The 26,185-nt window shown below is 44.1% G+C and overlaps 2 protein-coding genes across 4 annotated transcripts; one reads left to right on the forward strand and one right to left on the reverse strand.

Annotated features, from left to right (window-relative positions):
* Positions 1–7,971, reverse strand: she (Src homology 2 domain containing E). Its single transcript, XM_076738047.1, has 6 exons — positions 7,093–7,971; positions 6,431–6,557; positions 4,777–5,031; positions 4,164–4,542; positions 2,304–2,423; positions 1–1,208 (listed from the first exon to the last, which is right to left on the reverse strand). The coding sequence occupies exons 1-6, from the start codon at positions 7,537–7,539 to the stop codon at positions 1,016–1,018; spliced, it is 1,521 nt and encodes a 506-aa protein (XP_076594162.1). The 5' UTR covers positions 7,540–7,971; the 3' UTR covers positions 1–1,015.
* Positions 7,972–8,867: 896 nt separating this feature from the next.
* Positions 8,868–25,401, forward strand: cgna (cingulin a). 3 transcript variants are annotated; one of them, XM_076738220.1, is made up of 21 exons: positions 8,868–9,017; positions 14,029–14,932; positions 15,069–15,139; positions 15,263–15,332; positions 15,464–15,559; positions 16,445–16,566; positions 16,826–16,937; positions 17,102–17,314; positions 18,042–18,190; positions 18,393–18,419; positions 18,976–19,096; positions 19,207–19,419; positions 19,569–19,790; positions 19,886–20,134; positions 20,301–20,471; positions 20,715–20,876; positions 21,199–21,372; positions 21,609–21,727; positions 22,731–22,839; positions 22,930–23,093; positions 23,634–25,401. In XM_076738220.1, the coding sequence occupies exons 2-21, from the start codon at positions 14,030–14,032 to the stop codon at positions 23,767–23,769; spliced, it is 3,603 nt and encodes a 1,200-aa protein (XP_076594335.1). In that variant the 5' UTR covers positions 8,868–9,017; position 14,029; the 3' UTR covers positions 23,770–25,401. The 3 variants fall into 3 exon arrangements, with proteins under 3 accessions (XP_076594335.1, XP_076594334.1, XP_076594336.1); XM_076738219.1 differs by lacking the exon at positions 18,393–18,419 and having other exon boundaries at positions 15,042–15,139; XM_076738221.1 differs by lacking the exon at positions 18,393–18,419.
* The last annotated feature ends 784 nt before the right edge of the window (positions 25,402–26,185 follow it).

Consider the following 26,185-nt stretch of genomic DNA (forward strand, 5'->3'; position numbering starts at 1 on the left):
ACAGTTAATATGAACTTTATTTCATTTACGGAATAAAAGTCTTACAACAATAATATACAGGCCACATCATTGCACGGTTGATGTGGAATAATCTGACAATATCCACCACATCCATCACTTCATACATACATCATTTATGCATAGCTATATTTTAGGGTAAATCACATCAGTTGAGTCACAATAAAGTAAGATAACCTCAGATTTAGATTACAGTGTGAGCACATGAGCGGACATGATATTCACATATTCATTCTGCACACTTACAAAACCTGAAAACATTTTGCTGACAGGGACATTTTGGTGGTAGGGACAGTGTACTGTTATAAGACCCCTCCCCTCACACTTGTTCTAATCATCTGGTCAATAAAGCTCTTTCTCATGACAGACAGAGCGGTTGGCAAATGAGCCTGCTTTTCAGGATAGATCAATAGGCTGATTGACACGTCAGATGGATGAATGAATACACTCCAATCAGGTGTATTGATCTCACAGACCACACCTAACTAGATCACATGGTGCTGACTGATGATGTCAGCACGTCTGTCTAAGGGCATCACATGAGGTGATTATACCTCTCGGCTTGCTTCAAATATCTGGTTGGTTGGTTATCAGTTTGGTTTGCATGGCGTGGTCATGAGCGCGGTCTGTAGGGTCAAAGGACAAGACAATGGGACAAATCCAGCAACTGTGGAGGAACTGAGGGTTTTCCTGCATCTGTAAGTACATTCAGTAGGGCTTGTGTGTTCTGTGGATTCTTTGTTTGGCCCTCTAATAATGAGATCAATGGTTATTGTAATGTATGACTTTAACCACTAGGTAGCGCATTGGAAGAGATACAAACAAACTTATTAAGGTGGTACACAAGACAAATCCAAAGCAGCGTGTCTTTGAGTATGTGTGTACAAGTTAACAAGTTAATGTGTGTGTCTGTGTGCATCTGTGCATAAATGTGTAATACATGTCTCTGCGCATGTGTATTTATGTCCCAGTGTGTTTGTTTGTCCTTTACGCATGTTCAGTGAGGCCTGGGCACAGGATGCTGCAGGGTCATATGCTCTGCTCCAGTGAAAGGCAGTCTGTGTGTGCAGTAGTGGTGGACCAGCTCAGGGATACTGGAGAAGACACAGCTACTCTGATCCAGGGTGAAACCCAAGCCTTTAACGCTCTTAGTCTGCGCCACAATGATGTGCACACAACTCTGACTGGTCCTAAAGGAACAAGACACACAGACGAAAGACACACAAAATAAAGATGTATTGTCAGAGGAGACAGTCATGCAAGTAAAAGACACATGGCAACATTTAAGAGTCATGAGATACTGAAGGACTGAAACACGATATAGATGTCGTAACTAAAAAACGTTCTCTCTCATCTCCCCGAATGAGGCTGTGCATATTCCGAGTTCAGTGGACGTGTAAATGGGGTTAATGATGTGGACTCTCAAATGAATGAGCAGCGTACAACAAATGTGCACTCAGGCGCATGCACACACGAGCACACACACACATACACACACATACACACAACTACACCACAGGATTTCAGTCTTTATCCTAGAGAACCTGCTCCTGGCGTTATTATCGGTACTGTTTACTCTACAAACGACACTCATTGTCATCAGCATTATCATGCATTAACACCTTAGAGTGCTGCTTCTCAAACTTTTTTTGGCATGCTCCTCTTTAGAAGCCAAAAAAAAAAAGAATAGCCCCACCCTACAAATTTTTATCAGTCATTAACAATGACAGAGGAAGCAACTAATAAAAAAGGATCCAGGTTGAATTTTAGAGAAATAAATGTCAGCACGACAATGTCAACAAACTCTTGTTTGTTTATTTGTTCTATATAAATCATATCCATTCATCTTAGTTTCAATCAATTGTTTTCCCCGGATCATCCACCCCCCAGCCCCTGCAGAGGCTCCGTGCCCCTCGAGGGGGGCCTGCCCCTTGGTTTGGGAATCACTGCCAATGCCACTTCCTGTAGCTCTTTAGTAATTCCTTAAAAATAGCCAAAGAGAAGCTCAATCATTATTGACATGCGGCATTATGTGAGAAAATATTAAAATTTGAAAAGCACACTTGATTTTCAAGCACAATGTTTCCAACTGTCACGCTGCAACTCAGCTGGAGAAAAGCTGAGATTGTGATGCAGCAAAACAAAAGCGGACAAAAAATGGCGCTATAAATAAATATGTGCATGTTGCATTATATAGGGTGCATGTACCGTGTTCTACAAACACACACACACACACACACAAGCACACTCAAAGGAAATACGCGTACACACATCCGCGCACTCACTTCAGAGCGATGGAGTACTTGCTGGTTCCTGATTCGCTGTCTCTCACCAGGAAGCTGGCTTCCCTGCAGCGCTGCAGCTGAGCCTCAGCCTGCTGCCGACTCACACTGCCATGGTACCAGCTTGGAGAGGCAAGGGAGGGAGGGAGAGGGGGGAGAGGAGGAGGGGGAGACGCAGAGAGAGACAGCAGATCACTGACAAATAGCGCGGTGACATATGGAGATAAGTCAGATGTCAAGTTAATGATAGGTGATGATGGTGAGAGAGAGAAAAAGACTGACAGGAGGAACGAAACGCACCGACGCCAACAAAGATTTACTGTCGTCATTAATCAGACAGACAGATACACGGTATGCTGTGGACTGAATGAGTTAACAGTGTCAAAGGTGAACGTGGGAGGGCAAAGAGATAAATAAAATGGACAAACATAATGTATGGGCAGTGTCGAGGGAGGCCTGTTAGGATGCAAGGTGAAGCTGACAGTGGCCACAGGTTAGAGCCATATATAAACAGGCTGTGTGCGGCCTTGATGCTCGGGGGCAAAACACACTGACATTCAGCCACAACATGAGAGGAACAAATGCTAACATGCTCTGAGCATGTTCCTCACATGTTCCATCTGAAAAGAAAGGCCATGCTTAAGTGAGTCTCTCCTGTCTTTTCAAGCCTCACCTCAAGGACGCACCTCCCTCCAGCATTTATGTTCAGCACCTTATGCCAAAAGCTAAATTTCACTTAAAGTTCTCGAAAGTGCCAAGTGTAGAATATATGTGAGGTTTCGGCCAAGGAGACTGGCAGCCTCTGCAGTGTATTTGACATTGTGAGTCACCGGATCAGATGTTGAAGGAAGTCTGCTTGATTGCTTTACAACTTTTATGAAGGGAGATTGATTTTCAGCCAAGACTGAGGAGGGCGCTGTTCTTCCAGAGTTTCTTACTAACTCAGACCATAAAGGCAAAAGCCAAAGGAAGAGAGAATAAACACACACACACACACACACACACACACACATATATAGGCTTATTTTGACTGTCATAAGAAATGCTAGCAGAGGGACACAGAAAGCAGACAGGGGGACAGGAAGTGGCATTTACTCTGCAGACTTTACGAGATAAGCACTAATAATACACAGACATGAGACGAAGGCGACCAAATGTCTCAACCCTCATCTCATTTAATTCCTTCAGTCCGCTAATCCTGTTCAAGGCTGAGCATGCTGTGGGTGAGAGGTAGATTACAAGTCTATCAAAAGACTAATACACAAACATAAAATAAATAAGGCTTTAGACTCTGTCCTGTGGGACTGGGGGATTAAACCAGAGCACTGGAGGAAACCTGCACAAACCCAGTTTGGATTTGAACCCAGAACTTGTTTTCTATGGACAGATCCATAATGCCACTACTTAAGCTAATATTAATCAAATCATTTGTCATTTATACCAAAGTACATGCAAAATTGCTGACAATATGTTGAAATCTATTAAAATATTTACTATATTTGTGATAGTTTCCTACATTTTTTCAGGGGAAGGAGAGGGATTCTTCCTCCTTTTATCAACATATTATTTTCTAGAATGATATCAAATCATGAATGATGCTGTAACTCTTTTTCTGACTATTTGTTTTTTACAGCGTACTGTATCTCGAGTGTCTTGTTTGAACATGATGAAATAAATTCTGTGCATACTTCGGTTTGTCATGTTGAAAATTTCCATAATGATGAGCTCATAGGGTTGACATGAGGCCTGTTTCAGTCCAATAAAGTTTGGGAGTTGTAATCTAGTGTGCAGATGCTTTTGTACTAAAATGTATAAACATCAGATGCAACATTTCCCTCGTCCTTATGTTTTCCGCCTCCTTACCTCTGCTTCTCCAGTGGCAGGATGGGGTCCACTTTAGCTGCCTCCCCATCCAGTGGGGCACTGGGGGAAGTAGGAGATGGAGGGGATAGTTTGTTAGGACTAGAGGAGGGTGAGAGGGGTGAGAGTTTGAGGGTTGGGAAAGAGGGAGATGGGGGCGTGAGAGGGGAGAGTTTGAGAATAGGAGAGGAAGGAAAGGAGGGAGAAGAGGAGGAGGATGGAGAAGATGGTACGAGTGTCTTAAGGTTCCAGTTCTTCTGCCTCAGGGTGTGTTGCTGCTGCTGCTGCTGCTGCTGCTGTTGTTGCTGCTGCTGCTGCTGCTGGCGGCCAGAGGTTGAACCGTTCTCTTTACTAGAAGAACAATCCACTGCCTCAAACTGAGCTAAAGGAAGCAGGAGAGACAATATCAACCTTTCATAATAAAATTCTATCAAAGCATGCCAGAGCTACCAAAGTAAACACATCACTGGAAATTGATTCAGCAGGGTTGTTTTGTTTCCTCTCTAAAGCAAACACTAAATTGTTGTGGCATCACTGTACAAATAAAACTCATAGCATCCTTCCTCCACACCCTGAGCCCCCACCCTTCCCATCATCCCTCTCTCCCTTTCTCTACCTGACAGCGCTCTAACAATGTCCTCCTTTCTCCACTCCCAGGGCAGTTCATACTCTCCAGCGGGACGAACGTCAGACTCTGGCCGTGTGACAGGGATCCACACCCCCTCGCGGTCGCCTTCCAGCCCCCCCTCATATGGCGTGTCGTAGATATTTGGGGGCGTGGACTTTGCCTCTTCTCCCTTCCTTTCTCTCTGGCCTCGGTCCAGCAGGACACACACTTTCAGGAGGTCTTTGGAGCCTCGTCTACGAACCTCTACAGCAGAATGCAGAAAGATGAAGTATTTTTGCTTATATTCACTAAGACTTTCAGGCCAAATAGGCTCTTCTGTATTTTTTTAAATACCATGTTTTTGTCAAAAAAAACAAAAAAAAGGCTTCAAAATATCACAAAGAGGAAGTTTTAAAAGAAGCACTGTTACCGATTTTTGGACTCTTCTAGGCTCTTGGACAAGGTGACATGGTGTGTTTACACACATATAATAGCCACAGCAGATATCAACATGATGTCATACCACTTTTTTTAGTAGCTGAGCTGCTTTCTAAACACAGAGAATATGAATCTCCCCTTATGTTTGAGTGGCAGAAAAATAATGGCTTAATCTGTTCATATAGTGTATACAAACATACATACACATATATGTATAATAACAATATCAAAACTGACACACGCAACAAATAAGTCAATTTAAAATACACACGTGCAACACATGAGTTAAAAAGGTAAGTTGGTCCATCACTTCAAACTAAGTGGCAGGCTTATTTGATTAGTAGGGTTTCTTTTGTCCATTTCAGTAATATTGAAAGTTAATGCATGGTATCATCAACAGCTTTAAATAAAGTTTGTAGGCTAATGTTAATGCAATTTGCTTTCTAAGTTTTGCTTCTATGACAGGTCGTTAATTTTTCTGAGAATTTCACTTGTGTTTCTTTGCTGTCGGACAGGTAGCCTGAGTGTCTGCACTATTGTGTGACCAAACAATGGAGTTACAGGAAGAAAAGGTCAACACAGCCGCTGATTGGCTGGCTGACCAGGCCACTTCCTGGCTGCTGGGAAGTGATTGGGCAAGACCAAGGGGGGGGGGACCTGCAGGTTTTGGGAAGGGGTGAGGGGGTCTTTCGATTCTCTCCACACGTAAGGGACCATTAAGTATTTTGCGTGTGTGTGTGTGTGCGGGGGGGGGGGGGGGGGGGGCACTGGGGCCAACTTCCTATCAAGAGAATGGGGCAAAGGAAACAGAGGTAGGAGACAGGAAGTTGGAAGAGGAAGCTGCACCCATTGTCCCTGCACAACACTGTTCCTATGGCAACCGCCAGCGGGGTGGGAAGTCAGCAGAGAGACTGAGGGTCTAGTTTGGTTTTTTTGAAGAGCCCCTTAGCAAGAATGTGAAATAGTGTGACTGCAGGAAACTTAGCTAAGGTGTGAAAAACTGTTTACATTGCATTAACTTATATTATCAAATATGATATATTAAGAGGGTTATGAAGTAAAGAAATGAAGTCATGTTGTCATCAGAAAGCTACAACTGCATCCCAGCCATTTACTCCAAACAAACGATGATGTGATGATACCCGTGAGACCTGTCGATGCCAAAAAAAAAAAAAAGCCTTGACAGGTAATAAGTGACTGTTTGTGCTCAATCATTAGAGCTCACCTGTGATGATGACCTGGGCATCATAGGGCTCCATGTACCCATCATTCACTCCTGCTCTCTCAGCCTCCCTCTGCTCCTTGGTTTTCTCTGCATCAAAAGGGTCGGCGTAGTCCTCCAGGATAATGAGCTGCAAGAAGGAAACAACCCATCAGAGGGCACAACGCTGGGCTGCTATACATAGTCAGACGTATATTTACCTGGAGACGACGGAGCAAGCAAGGGGAGAGGGATGTGATACGGGATGTGTGTGTGTGTGTGTGTGTGTGTGTGTGTGTGTTGTGTCCGTGATTGAGTGACAAGTAATGGAGGGACAGGCAGAAATAATTGTGCAAACAGGTCAGTGTATTGTGTTTGCCTGTTTGATGTGACACAATGCAGCTTCACTACATTGTATGTTTCTGAGAGCGATGGAAACTGAATACGGGGTTATGAACTGAGGTGGGGAGGGAAAACACAAAGGAAAGCACTGACCTCAAGCCCACAATGAAATTAGTTTCTTGCACTGTGCAGTGGCCTATACTGACGTCTAATCTGCATGCTGCTATAAACTCTTCAGCCTGGTTTTGATTGATTTTAAATAAATAAATACCAGATGAAATATGAATCTCAAAATGAAAATGATGTTTGTGTTTGCAGTGGTCTCATCACTAGACGTTACTCACCGTTGTTTTAATGTCAGACCTTCCCTTTTCGTTCTCGGGCTGCTTCTGTTCACTTATCCCGTTGAGTTTGGGGATCTTGTCCTGCTTGTCCACTTTGATCATCCTGCTGATGTACGCTTGCGCCAAACTAGAGGTCCTGACCTGGCGGTTCTCATCTGGCGTGCCAGTCTCGACCTTGGAGTTCTTGCGACCTTTTCCAGTTGTGAGACTATCCCAGACTGTCCCACCAGAAGCAGCGTTGTTACGACCCAATTCTATTGCCGAATTTTTCCTATTTCTCCCAGCCAATAACCCCCCGACTCCTCCATCCTTGCGCTGATTTCCTTTCAGACTGTCACGAGAGAACGAGGGTTTGGGTCGAGTTTGTGAGCCAGATTCAGAGGCCGAGCGAACCCTTTCATTTCCGTTCTTCAGGTTGATGGGGAAATCTCTGAACCATTTTGCCATGACTGTCAAGGTTACTTAGCTCCGATTTAAAATTTAACAAATCTGTTTTCTATTATGCGTTCTCGCATTAGTTGCCGCACTCGAACTAAATTTGAATCGTGCGCAACAGCTCCAACTTTACGCACAGATATTTTACGCGCGCCTCGTTTGAAGTCACCAAATTCACCACTTCATGGTTCTCACCTGATTTCTAGCGTCTGAAACAAGCCGACAACTTCTGGTTCGTCTTGGAAGTCATTGGCCAGTGACTCTTAGCTGCTGCCGCCCTGCACCTGCATTAACAACTATCCCTGCAGTTTGAAAAGTAACTTCTGGAGAGCGTAAACTCGAAAGAACGCGAAGTTTTTCTTTGAGCCCAGTAGAGATCCCATTCCCGGAGTGTGAGATGATGCGTCCAGTCTGTCGACCAGAAGAAGTGATGAGATGGAGAGGAAAGTTGTGTGTGCAGACTGTGGGATGTCGCTGGAGTCTGGGGAGGGGCTGTTAGTACGGGACGGGGTAGGACTTAAACTGTACCTATTTTAATGGATGCACAACTGAAGCTTCTGAAACTCCCCAAACTTTAGCAGCAGTTGGTCTACTGCCAATAGGCGCCCGGCAATAATAAAAATGTGATCCAACATATTTACACAATAGCTGAAAGCATATTTGTGGTAAGCTCGGCAATTTGGAGACTTCTGCAGTGAATGGTCGCAAAGGACTGAGCAGTTACCCTTTGCCTAATTTGTTTTTGCACTTTAACGCAACAATCCGTCCACATATATGAATCTTAATGTGGATACTTTTCACATGAGCTACGGTAAATTTGTGAATTGGTGTTTTCAGTGCATATGATTTTAGCCTTTATTTGACCAGGAAACAACACTTACCTGAATAAAATACCTAAAGTAACAGCACTTCTGCTGGAGTCCATGTTCATGGAGGTCATGCACTTGCAGCAGAAGGTTAGAGCTGCCTGTCGACCAGCAGGTAGATAGTTACGCCATCTACTGGTGAATTGGAGAAACAAACAGAATGAGGCACCAGTCCATACCCTGCCCCTTCACTGATAATGAAAAATCCTTATTTTGATCATAATGGTAGGTTACTTTATTGTTTTCATGTGGGGTGAAAACACTGGCTTCCTTTTTTCAGCGAAAAGGTCATAAAGTAGTCCAGCACAATGAATGTCTGACGTAGAGATTTAACCAATAGCAAACGAAGCCGATATCTATAGTCCCGCCTATATCAGGTCGTTGGTCCAATCACAGTGCTCTCTCCGGAGAGGCTGGGCGGGACGGTTACATCCCCGACAAAGGTAACAGGTTGCAGTCGCCGTAGAATGAAGTTGTGGCTGTGTTAATTTGCGTGGGAGTTGTTTTTCAACCCACTTTTTCCTTGCGGCTTTGATGGAAGTCTGTGAAAATATTTGAATTTTATCATCGATATCAGGGAGGCGAGGTGTCCGAGAGCAGCGAGGGATAACTTCAGAGAAAGAGGTAACTTTACGCCTGGTTTTGACTTCTTACGGCCAGACAGCTAAAGCAGACAGACGCGATCTGTCAGACAGATACGGTCACTGTGGGAGCCTTCTGGACGCTCTGTGCCGCTTATTTCCTCGGTTAAACGAGCTCTTCAATTATTCCTCTCAGTATTGTTTCGCTGAGATTTCTCTGTTAACTGTTAGCCTGTTTAGCTTGGCAGCTAACGTTGGTTTGATGGGAGAAGTAGCTGTTATTGTCCAGTGCTCCCAGCTAACGTTACTCCAGGACTCCAGGATAATGTGTGAACCGTGAGAGATGTCTGTTTGTGTGAAATGTGTAAGAGCTCTCATTGAGAATAACGTTACATGTTTCTGCAAGTAAAGAAATTCAAGTTTAAATGTTATTCGACTGTAAAACAAGTGTGATTTCTGTGCGTAAGCCGTGTATCTGCCCTGTGCCACCAGGGGGTTTATCACTGGAAAAACTGCACTGAGAGACAAACAGCTTGAAGACCCCTGAGACAGTGTTAAAGACTCCAAGGCCTCATATAAGCAATCCTTAAGGCCTTGAACCTGTGCAGCATAATGATAAAACAGCCTGACATGTGTCCTCCGCAAACTCTGAAGGACATGCTGAAGAGCAGGTGTACAATGCAGAGATGCTCCTCAACACTAAGCCCGAGTCAGATGAAACTGATGATTCAAGGGAGAAAGAAGTGCAGATTATAGTTCTTTCAATAATTACAGCAGTGGACTCGCTAAGCTGTTGAGCAGCTGACACAGGTGGTTCATTTAAAACAGATCGGCAAAAAAGTTTAACCAATGTTGGAGGTACAAACTCAAGGGTGCACAAAAAGTCCCATAAATCAGTCTCTATCACTCACACACACACACACACACACACACACACACACACACACACACACAGATACACTCAGCCTGTGTAAGTGGGGGGGAGACAACAAGTGTCTGGAATGTGGGGAAAGGGAGGGACGTATTTACGTGCTCCTAATATGGTGTCATTTGTGCACTATTTGGTAACACTGAAGTCTCTCTTTGTTATGCCAATGAAGTCCTTTGGAGTTGAAAAGAGGAATAAATGGCTGTTTGTTTGAGTGTGAAAGAGCAGCAGTGGCAGGTTTGGAGAGAGATTGACCGCTGGAGAGAGAGGAAGAGGGCCTGGTATTAAGTGAAGAATGTAATGGAGAGGCAGAATCCCCTGAGGACTGAGTGTCTGTGAAGGACACAGAGGCCGGGAGCTCCTGTTTTGTCCGTCGCTGTTACCTACACCTCCATGTTTGTGTTTTCCAGGTTATGCCTGTAAAACTTAATGATTCACCTGGAAGAAAATGGACAAGCTGCTGTTTTACAGCATGTCTGTATTGGCTTTATAGGATGCCGTGCACTAGCTGAAACAGTTCATCAATGAACTGATCCCTCTATAAACAATAATGAGTTAAATTGGAGATACAAACTGCATTAATCTTGGATGAATTATTCAAAGTCAGTTATCCAGTAGAAAATGTAAATATTTTCAAATGTGTGGACTTTATTTATCCGTTAACACTTTCCCTGAAGTTCTGTCTTCTCTCTGTTATATCATTGTGCATTGAATATAAGCATGAACGTTCATTGTTGACCTTGAGAACAGTAGCTTGCCATAAAAGCTGTAACTCAAGGCCCTCTTACTAGCTTTTATCTGTGCTTTCAAGCTCATCTCACTCAGCCATTAGCAAAAGATGGAAAATATCAATTTGGGAAATTGTAATGAGCAATTTTCAGTATCTATCAGTCAATTGAGGAAAGAATCAACAGGTTAATTAAAATCCAACTGACCAGAAATTAGCAATGTCCAATGTCATGTGCTAAAAACACACTTTTCTTTGAATATTACAGACTGTTCATAAAATTCATCGTGTGGGATGGACACATTTGCCTTTTATAGTGGACACAGCCCAAGTGTTGTACTCTCTAAGTTTTGTCTCAAAAACACCTCCAGCCCTTTTCCACTGTGTCCGTTTTAGGCCAGAAATGATCTGATCTCATGAACCACGGCGACTCTGTGAGTCAGCAGGAGCACTCTCATGACTCCACATATTGCTGTTGTTTCATCTCTCTCCACACCCGCGCTAATCTCCTAATTATATTTCCCATTCCACCTCGGATCTTAACAGGGAAGCAGCTACAATTCAATTTACTGTGCAAGTATTCAATTTGAGGCCAGAGGCAGAGAGCCAGTCAGCAGAACTGCAGGCTAACATGACTGGCAACAGGATCCAAAAGCTCCAGATACTCTTAGCTGTGCAGGCAAACCAGAAAAGACTGGTCTTTTGTCAAAGGCACATCCTATTACTAATCAATTATTTAATCGATTAATTACTTGATTAACCGACTCCTTTTCCAGCTCTGAATGAAACAATCATACGCTATGTTCTTAGTAACACTGGGTCTGAATATCACAGCACAGAAGTGTGAAATAAATTAGCTTTGGAGAGGAACATAAAAGGGAGGGAGCATGGGGACAGAAATATCAGGGCTGAAGCAAACTTGTTGTAATCAGACGGACAGAGTAAAGGAGGGAATGAAAGAGCACGAGGATCATTTCGACATTCTCAGAATTACTGCCCTCGTTTTCTGCCCCACATCGGCCGGACAATAGGATGCGTCCCCCCTCACCCCTGTCTCTCTTGAGAGTTGGGACTGTGTTCTTCCTCAGTGACATGGAAAAATTAAAATGAAGAAGAGACACAGATGAACGGATATTAAGAAGCATCTTGTTACATTTACCTATCTGTACATCCATTTGACACACTTAGGCGCCTCAGACTGGCCAGGTTCAGATGCACATGACATCAATGGACATTGTCTTCTGTGTTCATCATAAGGCGTGTCTGTGGCTCATTCGTCAGCGCGTGACATGTTTGCTCGGCCTTGCTGTGAAGGCAGCGGCCTGCACACTTCACGCTCGACTGCACAAATGTGTTGTGACATGGCGCTTCCTCTGCGGTTCCCAAAGGGTGCAAAAAAAAAAATCAACTAACTGTGGACGTCTGATGAGCAGGTCTGTCTGCGGACGATGCTTACGCACCGCCAGCACACAGATATCCTCAAAAGGTCATTCATGTCATGTCGCTTCGCTCGCTGCCAGCCCGGACGTTTGCCTTCTCTCATTCTCGCTTCAAAGTGAACGCACTGACTTTCACAGCAGGTACATTTAAGATTATCCATCCTGGCTCACGTTTTACTCTGCTCTTCTTCAGGATGGCTCCATCACACCGCTTCCAAAATCTGTATGGAAATATGAAAATGTGTGTAGGCGTTCAATAATGTATGGGTGCATGTGTCAGTGCAAAACAGAGCTCTCTGTTTGATGGTTACGTCTGTAGTCAGTTCGTTTGTGTGTATTTGAGGGGATGGGAGGGGGGTTGTGCACAGGAACAGCTTGACTTTGGATTTTATCACACAAGGCTCTGATAAGAGAAGAAAAGCTGGTTGTTTTTTTTCTTCGCTCTTTCTCTCTCACTTCACCCTCCCTTTCAGTCTCCCAGCCCACTTTCTGTCTCTCACCTTTGAAAGCTGTGGAGAGGAAGTAAAAGGTGCCGAGGTCAGGAGGGAGTGTTGGAATGGGTTTGAAGCTGGTTTAATGAACCGTACCAGTGTAATGACATGGGGATAAGATCTCACAATTTGACGTAACACAAGGAATGATCAGTCGGTCGATGTAATGCCAGGAATGTTCAGTTCGGTGATTCACGTTATTGCTGGTGATAAATAATGTCAGCAGTGACGTATCACTAAACCTTGATATACAATAGGCGTCATCCGCTGAAATAGAATAGACATAGTTTCACAATTACTCATCAAGGGCTTTTAGAGTTTAGAAAAAGGGAGGACTAGGGAGTCAAGAAAAACAAAAAAAGGTGGAGAAGTGACAGAGTAAATAAAGAGTCCTCAGTAGTCTTATAGTACCTGTCTGTGTTCAAGCTGTCAAAGGTTTGTTCAGGGAAATATGTTTAGTTGGGAAAGGCTTTGCTGGTCCTTCCAAGGCGAAAGTGATATGTGGGTGTGTGCTTTCAGGTTAATGACTAATGAAGTGCACCGAGCTCAAAGTCCACACGGGCAGTCCAGAGCCAGAATCCAAGTGTTACTGCCTATAAATCTGCGTGCCTCTGTTGGTTCAAAGCGCTTGTCTGCGTCTGTCGAGCAGGGTTTTGACATTTCAGGGTTACGTGCCAGTGACTGTCTAGGCATTCTTTGTTTGATCTCCGTATTTGAGGGAAGAGCTGTGGTATGTTGACGTGGCTATTGATAGCACTATAGGTGTGTTCTTTCTGCTTCCCTGAACCTGCTGTTATGAGTATAACCTGACCGATCCTGGATTTATTGGACCGATACTGATACTGACATTTGGAATCTGATAACAACGTACTGGCTGATTGTAATCTTTCAAATGAAACACAAAATATACAAAATCTTGGAACAGAGCCTTTAGAGTTTTTATTTTTATTTTTTATTTGTTTTCAATAATTGTGTAGAAGATCCATAATAAGTAGGTCAGTGAATCAGTAAGCTTGTCAATACTATCTGGTGGACAGACTAAGCTTGTCAATACTATCTGGTGGACAGACTATGTAATGGTGACACAGTTTGAGATATCACAAACCTAGTTTGGCCTCTGCACTACAGTTTTTTTTTATTCCATATCAGCTAACACATACACAGATACCAGTATATCTACAATAAGCTAATATCCGCCATTTTATCAGGCTCCAACATTTATTTGTCTAGCTCTAATTGTGAGTTCTTCAGCGTTGGTCATTTTTGTGTGGGAGACACGGGAACACCTACACCTATATGTGAGTACACAAAAACAGTCTCTTTTCGTTGCTTTGTGGTCAGTATGACAGAAATTACTGCGATGTTGTGAGTTGTGTTCAAAACACTTAACCTCAAATTAAACCTCAAAATCTAAACACATCCTTGCTTCCTTCTTCTTCTCTTTACCCCCCTCTCTGCTCTGTCAGCAGCATGAGTACACCATCTTCAGGTCGGAAGACGCCGGTGGATTACGGTGTCCAGATCCGCTTCATCAATGACCTCTGCGACACAGGTGGGGGTCAGCCCAGTTCCCAGCCCAAAACCAAGACTCAGCCCACCTCCAAATACGGTGTGGCGGTCAGGGTGCAAGGCATTGCTGGGCAGCCATATGTGGTCCTGAAGGATGGAGAGAAAGGAGACTCGTATGGGGTCCAGCTCAAGACCCAGTACCCCTCTGGTTACAGTAGCCTTCCCCGCAGGAGAGAGAAGGCAGAGCCAGGAATGCAAGGGGTAGATGTAGGAGGAGGGCAGGGAGGCGCACTACGCCGGGCCCAGTCCCATGGCTCGCTGCTGGACAGGGATGGAGAGGGAGGGGCAGGCAATGAGGAGTTTCAGCTGTCTAGGCCACCAGGGGATGGGAAGTCTGGTAGTTACGGGAATCTGGATGGAGGAGTCGGGGTAAGAGGGGAGAGAGAGCAGGTCCGGCGTGTCGGTGGTAGAGAGGGGGACATGGAGAGGAATATGTGGGATGGTTCGTCTAAAGCGGGGCTCAATGGGTCAGTGAGGAGCAGTCAGTCCTACCCTGACCCACCTCAGCAAACAAACGAGAATCACTATAATCAGAGGCAGACTCCTGTCAACAGGCTAATAAACAGGTTTGACGGTGGGAACACTGGCCTACAGAGAGGACCGCCTCCTGCACAAGATCCCAGAGCTGCATCTCCTCTCCTCACCCCCAACCCCTACACCTCACCTCCGTCCTCAACTCACAGCAGTTTGGGACGCAGCCAGGGCGCTGTCACCAAATTTCCTGGAGACTCAGCTAATCAGTGGACTTCACGAGGGAGGCACACCGCTGTGGAGGAGCCGCAGGCCAGTCTGACCGAGGCACAAGTAAGGATGAAATGTTTCATGGCTGGGCGTTACAACTGACTTTCAGTGAGCTCCAAACACCACACAGCATGCAACATTGCCAGAGTAGTTTTCTGATCTATGTCTTAAGGTGACTCCTGACCTTTTGCTGGACCAGGGTCCGAGTGCAGAGATGAGCAGTGAGGAGGAGCAGGTCATGCAGACTATATACAACATCCTGAGACAAGGGTATGGACCTGCATGCTATCCTGGCTTAGCACGTTATGTTTTATGTATTTGTCATTATACACACATCATAATACATGATTACACACAAATCTGTTATATATTCGCCCATCTTCTGTCCCTTAGGACCAATGAGAGCGACGTTGTCATCAAGCACAAAGTCAAAGTCATCTTTCAGAAGATTCAGAGTCTGAAGGTTTGTCCTCTTTGAAAATATCTCATTTTGTGGGGCCTTGTTCCTGCACTGGTTCATATGTCAGGTAAAGAAACGGCATGAGCAGACTGTTTACATGTGTGTCTGTCCCCATGTACGTTTTTCTTCAACAGCCTAAAGACAGACCCCAGGAAGAGTGGATGAGAGAAAAGAGGGAGCTTGAAAGAAAGATGGCTGAACTACAAAATGCCCTGCAGGAGGAAAGGAGGGTAAGCAAAGCAGAGACAAGATGTGTGGGCATTTAGAAAGAAATTTCATTTCATAAGCAGCACTGAAATGTTTCGTTCTCTGTGCTTTTCTCCAGCGGATGAGAAGAGAATAAAAAACACATTATGCATACTTTTTTTTTGCTTTTAATGCAGCTAATTTCCAATGTGTGCCCAGAATATAAAATAACTTTTCCTGCTCCCCCCCCCCCCCCCCCATTTGAAGCTTCAAAACCCCCATTAGTAAAGATGTCATTTTGTAATGCCCAACAGAAGGTAAAAGACATGTAGAGAGTGTGCTCTAGAGTTTTGGGTTGTTACTGTAGTTTCCTTAGATGACCCACCAAACTTCCCTAAATTCACTTGGCAGATTGGAACAGGCTGCCACCGGAGGATGGTAGCATTCAGAGGGTAACCTGCCACTTTGAATCAGCTCTAATTACATGGTGCACATCCAATACCACATAAACACTCATCCAAGTCTCCTCGAAATGGGAGCACCAACTATCAGGTGAAGGAAATAGCTGTTGGTTACGGTCTTCAGACTTTTATGTCTTTTTTAGCTAATCTTACCAGGAGGGCTGGGGGTTCCTCTGAGAGCGTGGTTCGATTAATCCTCAGATTAATCCTTAAAGCCCTCTTGGCTAGTCGACACACACACACACCAATCTAACTTCAATAATGACTCATTATATTTTGGTTTAAGAAGGTGCGCAGGTCTTAGTCTCTAATAGCTCCTAAGAATTTAATCCCTTTGCATATTGATCGGTGGGCAAATGCAAGCCTGCATAAACACTTCCTAAAAGCCTCATTGTTTATGCCACCAGAGCGGCCTGATGTCTAACGTTTCACTGCTCTCATTTATTCATCATGTCTGCTTGTGTGTAGAACTCAGTTAGCAATTCTGATCCCGCGCTGAAAGCCGAGCTGGAGTCCTGTCTTGATGAAAATCTGCAACTCCGAGAGATGCTGGACCGGAAGAAGAAGGAATTAAATGAAACACAATCAGAGTGAGGACACAAGAGCATACACACACTCAAACACACACACACACACACACACACAGGGGACATGGTACCATTGTGTGTGAGTCTTGGTGGTCAGGCGTGAGAGGGGGTGCATGATAAGCCCACTTTGTTTTCAAGCACACGCTCCTCACAATTCCATGAAACAAGCAGTTACTGTAACTTATTCACAAGACAAACAAGTGTGCCGTAGCCATTTGAATTCAGATCATTCAGTAATGTGTGTGTCCTCTTTTCCTCGCAGGCTGACTCAGCTGCGTATGGATAGGGAGAACGCAGAGGCGCGGGTCAGAGAAATGGAGGACCAGCTGGCTGAGCTTCAGGATGATCTGAGAAGAGATAATGGCAACAAGACGGTATCACAGAAACACACTGGCACAAATACACCCACACTGATATACAGGGATATACATCTCACTCCACTGAGACTCAAATCTAGACCAAATTGCTTCTCAATAAAGCATTTTTATACGATCAAAAGTATCAAGGAAAGAGTGTGTTTTCCTCTCTGTGTCTGCAGGACCTGGTGTCATGTCAGGCACAGCTGATGGAGGTATGCCAGCTGAAACAGAAGCTGGAGGAGACGCTCAGGCAGAGAGAGAGGGAGCTAACGGCCCTCAAAGGAGCTCTGAAGGAAGAGGTGGCCACACATGACAAAGAGATCGAGGCGCTGCGGGAGCAGTACAGTGCTGACATGGAGAAGCTCCGGAGCAGCATGGAGCAGGTGTCCCAGGTGTGTGTACAAACACAGTAGCCAGCTCACTATCGCTGACATTTGGCATTAAATTGTTTAAAAGTTGCCCCTCAACAATAGAGCCCATTAGCAAGACCACCTCTACATGCTTGTCAGTTTTTTCCTTACTTTGCTATTATTATTGTAATTCTGAGTATAATGACAGAAGAGGACAGGAGAGGAGACATCACTGTCTATTCCATCTCCGCCTCCAAAGTCTCAAAACTCAATTTGGCGAGCCAGCTAGTGAGCAGTCGCGACTCCTTGTGGGATCAAATTTGTGTATGCGGAGCGGAGAGGCGCCCTCGTGAGGACGTCTTTCTGCTCGCGGATACTGTTCTGTGGACTCGTATCATGTGAACGAGCCGGGTTCTTATGTGTGCCAGTTTTGAGACTAATTACTCACCCTGAATATCCGTATACTCTTAACATTAATGCTGGCAGGTTTGTAAAACGTCTTTTACTGTGATAATATACTGGAGCTAAAACTCCCCTGATGAAAGCCTCAGGACATGAGCACAGGGCTGTCTGCAGAGGAGAAGCTGCATGCTCAGCCCAGACACACTATCTAGCAGCATTTCCTCCACAAAATACTGGAAAGAAACAACATTTGAAACTTGATCTCTTCAAAACAAAGTGGAGTCTATCTACCTTCATGTTTATTTATGTCTATGAAATGGTGGGATATAATCAAACATGGCCTCATTTCTTCTGTCTTCTATTCTAGTCTCACGCGGGGATCGAGGCAGAGCGATTGCGTGTAAATGCGTCAGTTCGGTCCCTGCAGCAGCAGCTGGAAGACTGTAGAGACGAGAGCAGCCACTGGATGGAGCAGTTTCACTCCACCAGAGACGAACTCCGAACAACTAAACAAGAGTGAGTCTGTTCTAATAAAGCATGTTGTTCACAGAGTGTTTTTATTATCACCCACCTGGTTTTGAGATTTCCAATGCTGACTTGGACGTGGCTTTTGTCACCATCTTCTCGTGGTTTCTCTTTGCACCTACTGTACTACTGATGTGTGTCCATCTCTTCTCTTTCATTCTACCTGGTCATTGTTTCTCCCCCTCTCTGTCAGAGAGCCACCCAGCAGCCCCGAAACACTGTGAGAGTCACTAATTGAACAGCATTTGTGTTTAGATATGCAGACCTGTAGATGTGGCGAGACGTGCTAACAACTGTCCGACTGTAGTTCTAAGACCATCCACACTTACAGACCTGATTCATGTCTGTCCCGACTTCATGATCCAAGTTCAAATATGAGCCGTGAACCTTCAAGTGTTCGGCTCCTAATGACAATTTGGACTATATTTAGCACTGTAGTTACGCAGAAATGATGCTGAACACCAGTCACAGTCTGAGCCTTCAGGGCAGGACATCAACACTGTATGTAAGCAGAAACTACACAGATGCAGAGCAGTGTGGATGATCTTATATTTCTATGTTTAGTAAGAAATGTGTTCTAGACTTGTTTTCTGTGAATGTAGCAACAAGGAATCCTGAATCATTTTCTGTTGTCTGGAGATTAAATAATGTCTTACTGGCTCATCGAAGTAAATTAAGCTCACCTCTACAATCCAGCTGCTGCTGATCAAATATTCAAGCAGTACTTTTGTGTTGTAATTTGGTTCGATCAGTTCTATTTGATCTCCGTTTGCTAGACTCCTGCAAGCCCGTCTAGAAAAAGAGGAGTTTGAGGAGGAACTGAAGGAGCTCCAGGAGAAAGTGAGCACCATGAAACAGCAGATGCCAGACCCTGGCCATACTCAGGCTGTCAACCAGGTGTAGTAAACATACACTCACATGATCAGTGATGCACAGGTGAATGATCTGATCTGTTTAACAAAGAAATGAAGCAGTTTAACCATCAAATCGGTCACTTTTCTGTTCAGGAACTCCAGCAATGCAGTGCCGATCTGCAGAAGGCGAAGTCTGAGGTGGAGAAGCAGAGGACGGCGTATGACAAGAAGGTCATGGAGGTCATCTCCATAAAAAAATCTCACCAGCACCAGGAGGCAGAACTGAAGTATGAGATCGACAGGCTAAAGGACCAACTACAGAGGGCCAAGGAGGATTTTGCAAAGGCACAGGAGAAAAACAAACGGGTTGGTTAAATCTTACAGTGAGGGGCTAAAGCAAAGGGTCCATGTAGATCTCAGTAAGGTTATAATAGTGTAAATGATTCTCGTCTTTGGTCTCCATCATTTCTCTTGTATTTTTCATCAATGTCATTCCCTTGTCTTCCTGCCTATAGCTTCCAGACCCAGCCTCCATCTCAGAGTTGGAGCAGAAGCTTGGTGAGGCACAAAGTGAAGCAAGCCAGCTGAAAGAGAAACTCGTATTAGCTGAGGAGGAACTGGAGGCCAGTAAAACACATCTCAGTAGAGCTCAGAAGGACGTCAATTCCCTCCAAGAGGCCCAGCAGGAGCAGGAGGAGGCCAACACACGTCTCAAAGAGAAACTGTCACGGTTAGAGGTAGGTCACATCCTCTCACACACCACAGCGGCATGGATGCCTGAAAGCAGGAGACATATTGAAGCATAACTGGACATCCTCTGTGGTTTCCTCAGGCTCAGCTGCAGAGCAACGCCACCGAGAGCTCAGAGGCAGAGCTCGCCCTCCACACGGAGGTGAGAGCACTGAGATCTGAGCTCGACGAGGCCAAGCGAAAAGCTTCCAGGCTGAGCCAGGAGCAGCGTGAATTTAACCTGCGTCTGGAGGATACAGAGAAAGATAAGGAGACACTCAAACAGACCGTCAACCAGCTGGAAGAGACCAAACAACAGCAGGAGAGAGCTCTGGAGAAACTCAACAAAGAGGTAAGAAGGAGAGATCCTTTTTTTATACCTTTACAAACAAATGAAAGCTTCTGCAGCTTGGAGCATCCAACTGCTCATTAGAGGATTCACAGCACCAAAAAAAAAAAAAATTTACTCTCTCTCTCTACCCTTTTTTTCTCCTCTCCCTCCCGGTCTCCTCTGTCAGTATGAGTCTCTGATCGTGTCCTCAAGAGAGGAGGCGCAGGCTCTCAGGGTTCAGCTGGAGGAGCAGAGAGAGAGGGCACGCAAGGAAATGCAGGAGGTGCAACATCACGGAAACACCGCTCAGAGTGAAGTGGAAAGAAGTCACCTAAATCTAAGGAGACTTGAGGAAGAAGTGTGTGTTTTTGTTTGGAGTGTTTGTGTGCATGCTCGCTCGCTGGCTTGGCCCGGTTGTTGTTTTTATTATGAAAATGATGTGTGCCCTGAAATGTTTTCAATAGTTTTGACACATAATATTCATGACGCACGCTTGACTGACTGTATTCATGTGTGTGTGTGATATAACATGCAAAAAGCACACGATGATGAACATTCAGTGTGGCATGAGTGTTTCTAATATTATGATGAATCTGATTAGATGTCACGGCAGAAGAAGGAGCTTCTGCTTGTATGTGAGGAGAGAGATAACCACCAGCTGGATAAAGAGCTGCTCACCAACAGACTGCGCCACCTTGAGGGAGAGGTAGAGGCCAGCAAAAACAGCTTTAATGAGAAAACCCGGGAGATTCGCATCCTGGAGGTAAGATCCATGCATCTGCTCACCTTGTGATTTGGAAGAATAAACCATGACTGCAGGGCTGTTAATAGGTCTGTTCTGCACACATTGTTACTGTAACAGTCTGTGTGTATTTCTAGACATGTTTCATCTGTAATTCAAACAAATATGGTCTACAGATTAGCCTGTAGACAATGTGCATAGACTGTGTTATTACAACAGATCAAGAGTATTTACATACTGGCATGTCCAAACTCAGCAGCATGAAATCTCTCACATGGGCTGATCCGGTACACACACGGTCTCCTTTCTGAGCATCTGATAAAGTTGATCCTGTCTCTGTCAGGACAAGCTGAAGCGCGTGGAGTTGGAGCTGGAGGAGGAGAGAAACAGTGCGGAGATGATGACAGACCGAGTGGCCAGGAGCAGAGACCAGATTGATCAGCTCCGCTCTGAGCTCATGCAGGAGAGATCCTCCAAGCAGGACCTGGAGCTGGACAAGAGCGCCATGGAGAGACATGTACGTACACACACGCACACACACACACAGACACACACACACACACACACACACACACACACACACACACCACGTCTGTGTTTGCTGACACTTGTGATCATCAGTAACTGAAGTGTCCAGTCTGCCAAAATACTGTTTTCACTCTTGCATCTTCAGTGAAACTCAAAGTCCAGAACTGCACTCGAGTGTGTTCTCTGTATGGTTGACCTGCTGTTTGTCTGCGTCTGTCCCTGCAGCTGAAGGAGCTGAGGAGCCGTGTGGCCGACATGGAGGGCCAGTCTCGCTCCTCAGCAGGAGTCTCCCAGCTGGAGAGCAAGATCCAGGATCTTGAAGAACGCCTTCACAGTGAGGAAAGGTAGAGTGCAACAGATTGAAAACATGCAGCAGTTCAGTGGATCTTCATTCTGGATCACACTTTTTCACATTGTTTGTTTGACAACTGAATATCTCAAACATACCTGCAAGTTTAAACGATGAAAGGGAGTTAACTTCTTCTTCTAGAGGGATATTTTGAGTTTTAGAAGCCATGTTTCGGCCTCTAACATTAAGTTCAAGTGTTGTTTCACCATTGCCTTTCAATTTCTTTAGGCCTATCAAACCACAGAGACTGTATTTACAAAGTCTGTTTTTTTTCTCAGTGTCACTTCAGTTCAGTTATGCGTACGAACATGAGTGTAGGACTCAACAATAAAATGATGTCAACACACTATTGTGATAAAGTTATGTTGTCACAGTGCTATGTGATAAAATGTTGATAACGATGATAAATATTTTTCACTTGACATGAACAGATCTAACAGCCTATCACAGCAGTATGAGGGCGGGGCAGCGTGACCTCAGAGCAGAGCGAATGAAACAGTCTTTAGGATATACTTTACTGGAGTCAACGACAGCAATGCTCATTATCCGTAAGCTCAACCAAAGGCAGACCGTATGATCAGTCTGTCAAACACCTGAACAAGCAGAACACAAACCTGCAGAACAGTGACGTCTATGAGCGCTCTACTAGCCCTGTCGTAATGATACCCGCTTTGTTCTACACAGCCATACTTTATGCTAAAATGCAGAAGGCGAGCGTGTCATCCTCCAAAGCTTTATCAGGATACTCTTCAAACTGGCAGCATTATCAAATTATATGTCATGATTGAATAGTGATATTGACCAATATGGAAAAAGTCGCCCAGACTGACTTGAGATTCCAGTAAAGCCAGACTTCAGTACCTGCTACAGAGCATCTCTATAAGCACATTCAGGTAGCAAATGTCTTGCTCAAGGGCATTTTGGCCATAGAGATAAGAAGAATGTTACTCATAACATGCCTACATGTGTTATATCCGTTCTTCTCTTGTATATGTCAGGGAGAAGAACTCTGTGTTAGCGTCTCAGCGACGTCTGGAGAGGAAACTTAAAGAACTCAACATGACGCTGGATGAGGAGAGACATACGCACACTGAACAGAGAGACCAGGTATACACACTCACTCCCCACTAATATTTCAACATGTATCAACAGCAAACACATGGACACTCAAACTACACTTTAACCCCATCCTTGCAGCTTGCTCTGAGAGTGAAAGCTCTGAAGAGGCAGGTGGACGAAGGAGAGACAGAGCTGGAAAGGATAGATGCACTGAGGAGAAAATCTCAGAGAGAGATGGAGGAACAGATGGAGCTCAAGGAGGCCCTACAGACCAGAGTCACAGCGCTAGAGGCTGAGCTCAAGTAAGTGTTTCCTTTCCTTTGTCTCCAGTTGTGCCTCTCACCCAATTTTGTCGAGCTTGTGCAAGACACCTCCTGGCAGCCAGAGTATCACAGCAGTGTGTGTGAGTGAGTCAGAGAGGGACACCATCCCCTCCTTCTTATGTCTCAGGATGAATAGAACTGCACGAAATGACGTTGTTACCAGTGAACCCACATTCTTTGGCTGTTAACGCACACGTACAGACACCTGGTAGAGATTCACAGAGACTCCCTGAGGTGCAGTATTTCACAACGTGATGTGTGTAAAACACATCAGCAATCACCCACGTGTGAAAAGATATTTCATTAAACTAAAACGGCACATTAGTCATGTACCACAGGGGGAATTCAGCTCCAGACATGCTCCCAGTAGTAACAAGGAAGAGCATGTTGTTCCCGTTTATCTCCAGCAGAGGGAGCACAATAATCACCTGGCAGCATTGTGAATAAAGCATATGATAAAAAAAATAACTGATGACAGTGATTAATAGTGATAATATCAATTCTGATTATTCGTCACAGGAGAAAAGCCCATGCAGCAATGCGCCCAGTGTTGGATTCGTCAGCCCTCAGCTCAGATGACGACGACAGTCTGTTTGACCCCTCCACCATCACCTCCATCCTCACTGAGAGCAACCTCCAGACCAGCTCCTGTTAAAGCAGCACTTCAGTGACAGGGTGAGGGCGGGAAAACGTAGCACTGTACAGGAACAAATGCAGGGACGTGTAGGTTAGCTGCTTTGTAGACTCAGAGTTAAGCCAAAAGTCTGAATGTTATGCACTACAAACAATGAGGGAGGGGTACAAGGACCTGGAAGGTAAATGACGTACTGAAGAGGTTAGCAGTGGAATGATTTTCCACAGCAGACTGAATGGAAGGAAACAAAACATCCTCTGCATTTTATGGAATTTCCTTCACTCTACAATGTACATTGATGTACTTCACGGTGCAGCTGGACTCCACTGCATTCACGCTGTGCACTAAGAAACACACCACACAAGGTACTCCCGTCAGTAACTGGACGGCAAGGAGAGAAATGAAACTACATTTTTTGGTACAGATTCAGAAGGTCGAGCCATTTCAGGGTTGAGATTCACTTACGGTACCAAGTGTGGCTTTGACTGAATAATGGAAGATACTCTCCTCTGTTTGTCAGTGTAGACAGTTTACTCATTGAACCCTTTCTCTGGTGCACAGCCGTCATCTGACTGAAATCCTGAATTCTGCACCCCAGCATGCACAAATATTAGGTAGCATTACTGTAAAACATGGACCAAACGCTGACGCTGAGCGCATTCATGATGCCTGTGAGCCGTCTAACACTGTAATTCTTTTTTTGGTTTTCTTTACCTGACCAAATCCAGTGGTTAAAGTATTGGAAATGACTGAAATCTGTTTGTTTATGTAAAACAAAATGTTATTTTCTTGTGTCTTTATAAGTATGGAATATGTCATTTTTGTGCTCGAGGATCGTTTGGGGCAGGAGTTTATTCCACCGTCCGGTCTTTAATGTCACTGTGCACAGTTTAGGAGAGTTCTTCATTAGTAATATAGCAAAGTATGACACTAATAGCATCTGAAAAGGATTCTCTTGGACAGAGAAAATTAAATACTGCAAATGTGATAGAAAGCTCATGTTAGTTAAAAGTTTAGATTGGTTTAGTTGTTGCTCGTGTCTTTATTCACTGTATCTGAAGCAGTTTTACAGTTTTCAAGACTCAACAGACTTTTGCTTTTGTGGTTTCTAACTTTGAGGACAGAGAGGTCTCACAGAATGACTGTCAGGATATCTGTCACATGTCGATGAAAGTAGTTTTCTACTTTTAAAGCAAAATAATGGCCAAAATATCTTCCTGTCTGATAAAAACTGTACAAGTTTATTTGTAGAAGCTGCACAATTTCTATGCATTGAAGTCACTGAGATATACTCTCTTCGTTTCATTACAACGCCTTAAAATTGTAAAAATAATTTTTGTAATTGACTTGTTCTTTGTATCTGAATGATTTTTGTAAAGTGTTTCTATTTAACATTTTTTGATTTTTTGATTGATGTTTGTGTACAGATCGAACAATCACTCAGCACTATAGTTGTATTACATTTTGCTGCAAAGTAATGTCTCCCCAATCTTTGAAACTGGAAAATGGTACTTAATATGATTTGTTGGATTTAATGAGCCTGTTTATGTCACTTAATTGTTGAATGGAAATACTTTCACACTGTGACTGTACTTCACAAAATATTTTTTTTTTTCTATGAATTTAGCAACAATAAAACGTTTACGTTAAATTGATCCATGTTTATTGTCTGCGTAATAATGACTGAATGTTAATCAACTCCTTTTACTGCTTAGTTTTGTTTTTTGCACATTTGTACAATGTCTGAAACTGACTTTCTTTGGAAGGTCAACAAATTTTTAATCAGATAAAAGTCCATGTGCACTAATATACACATCAGTTCTACTTCAGGAAATGCAGTTAAGAAGATTTAACTGCTCATGTGATTAACAAAATAAAATACATTGGATGTGCTTAAATAGGTGCCCCAATCCCTAAAGTATAATGTGCCAACTCAGGAATTGGTGGAGACCAAAAACAAAAACAGTATTGCAGATTTAATACTATAAACAGTCATTTATTTGTAGTGAAGACACATACACACTGGCCCCTAGCAGCTCTTCCTTGAATAGAGATAAAACGTGAGTTTATTGAACAATCTGAGAGACAAACACTTCAAACTACCTTTCAGCAATTATGATAAGGATTTAAGCAGAAACACATTCCCATTTGCCAAGTACTGGACTTCTTACTATTCCCATGTTGGCAGGAGCGCGGCTGTTTCAAAGGAAGATGGACTATGTTCCTGTTTTAGCAACAGGGACGCTCTTCCGTGGAATTGAGATCTGTTATCTAAGCCTGAATTACACAGAAGTGCGTAGCTGAATGAGTTATACAATGCCATGTACAGGAGCTCACTTAGTACATAATAGTTACCTCAGTACCCAATTCTTAATTCACATTGCCTGTGCATGGAAACAGCTTTGTCTTTTTCACATCTCAAAAGCCGTGGCCCAGC

This window comes from Chaetodon auriga, chromosome 8 (genome assembly GCF_051107435.1).
Source record: "Chaetodon auriga isolate fChaAug3 chromosome 8, fChaAug3.hap1, whole genome shotgun sequence".
Taxonomy (NCBI): domain Eukaryota; kingdom Metazoa; phylum Chordata; class Actinopteri; order Chaetodontiformes; family Chaetodontidae; genus Chaetodon; species Chaetodon auriga.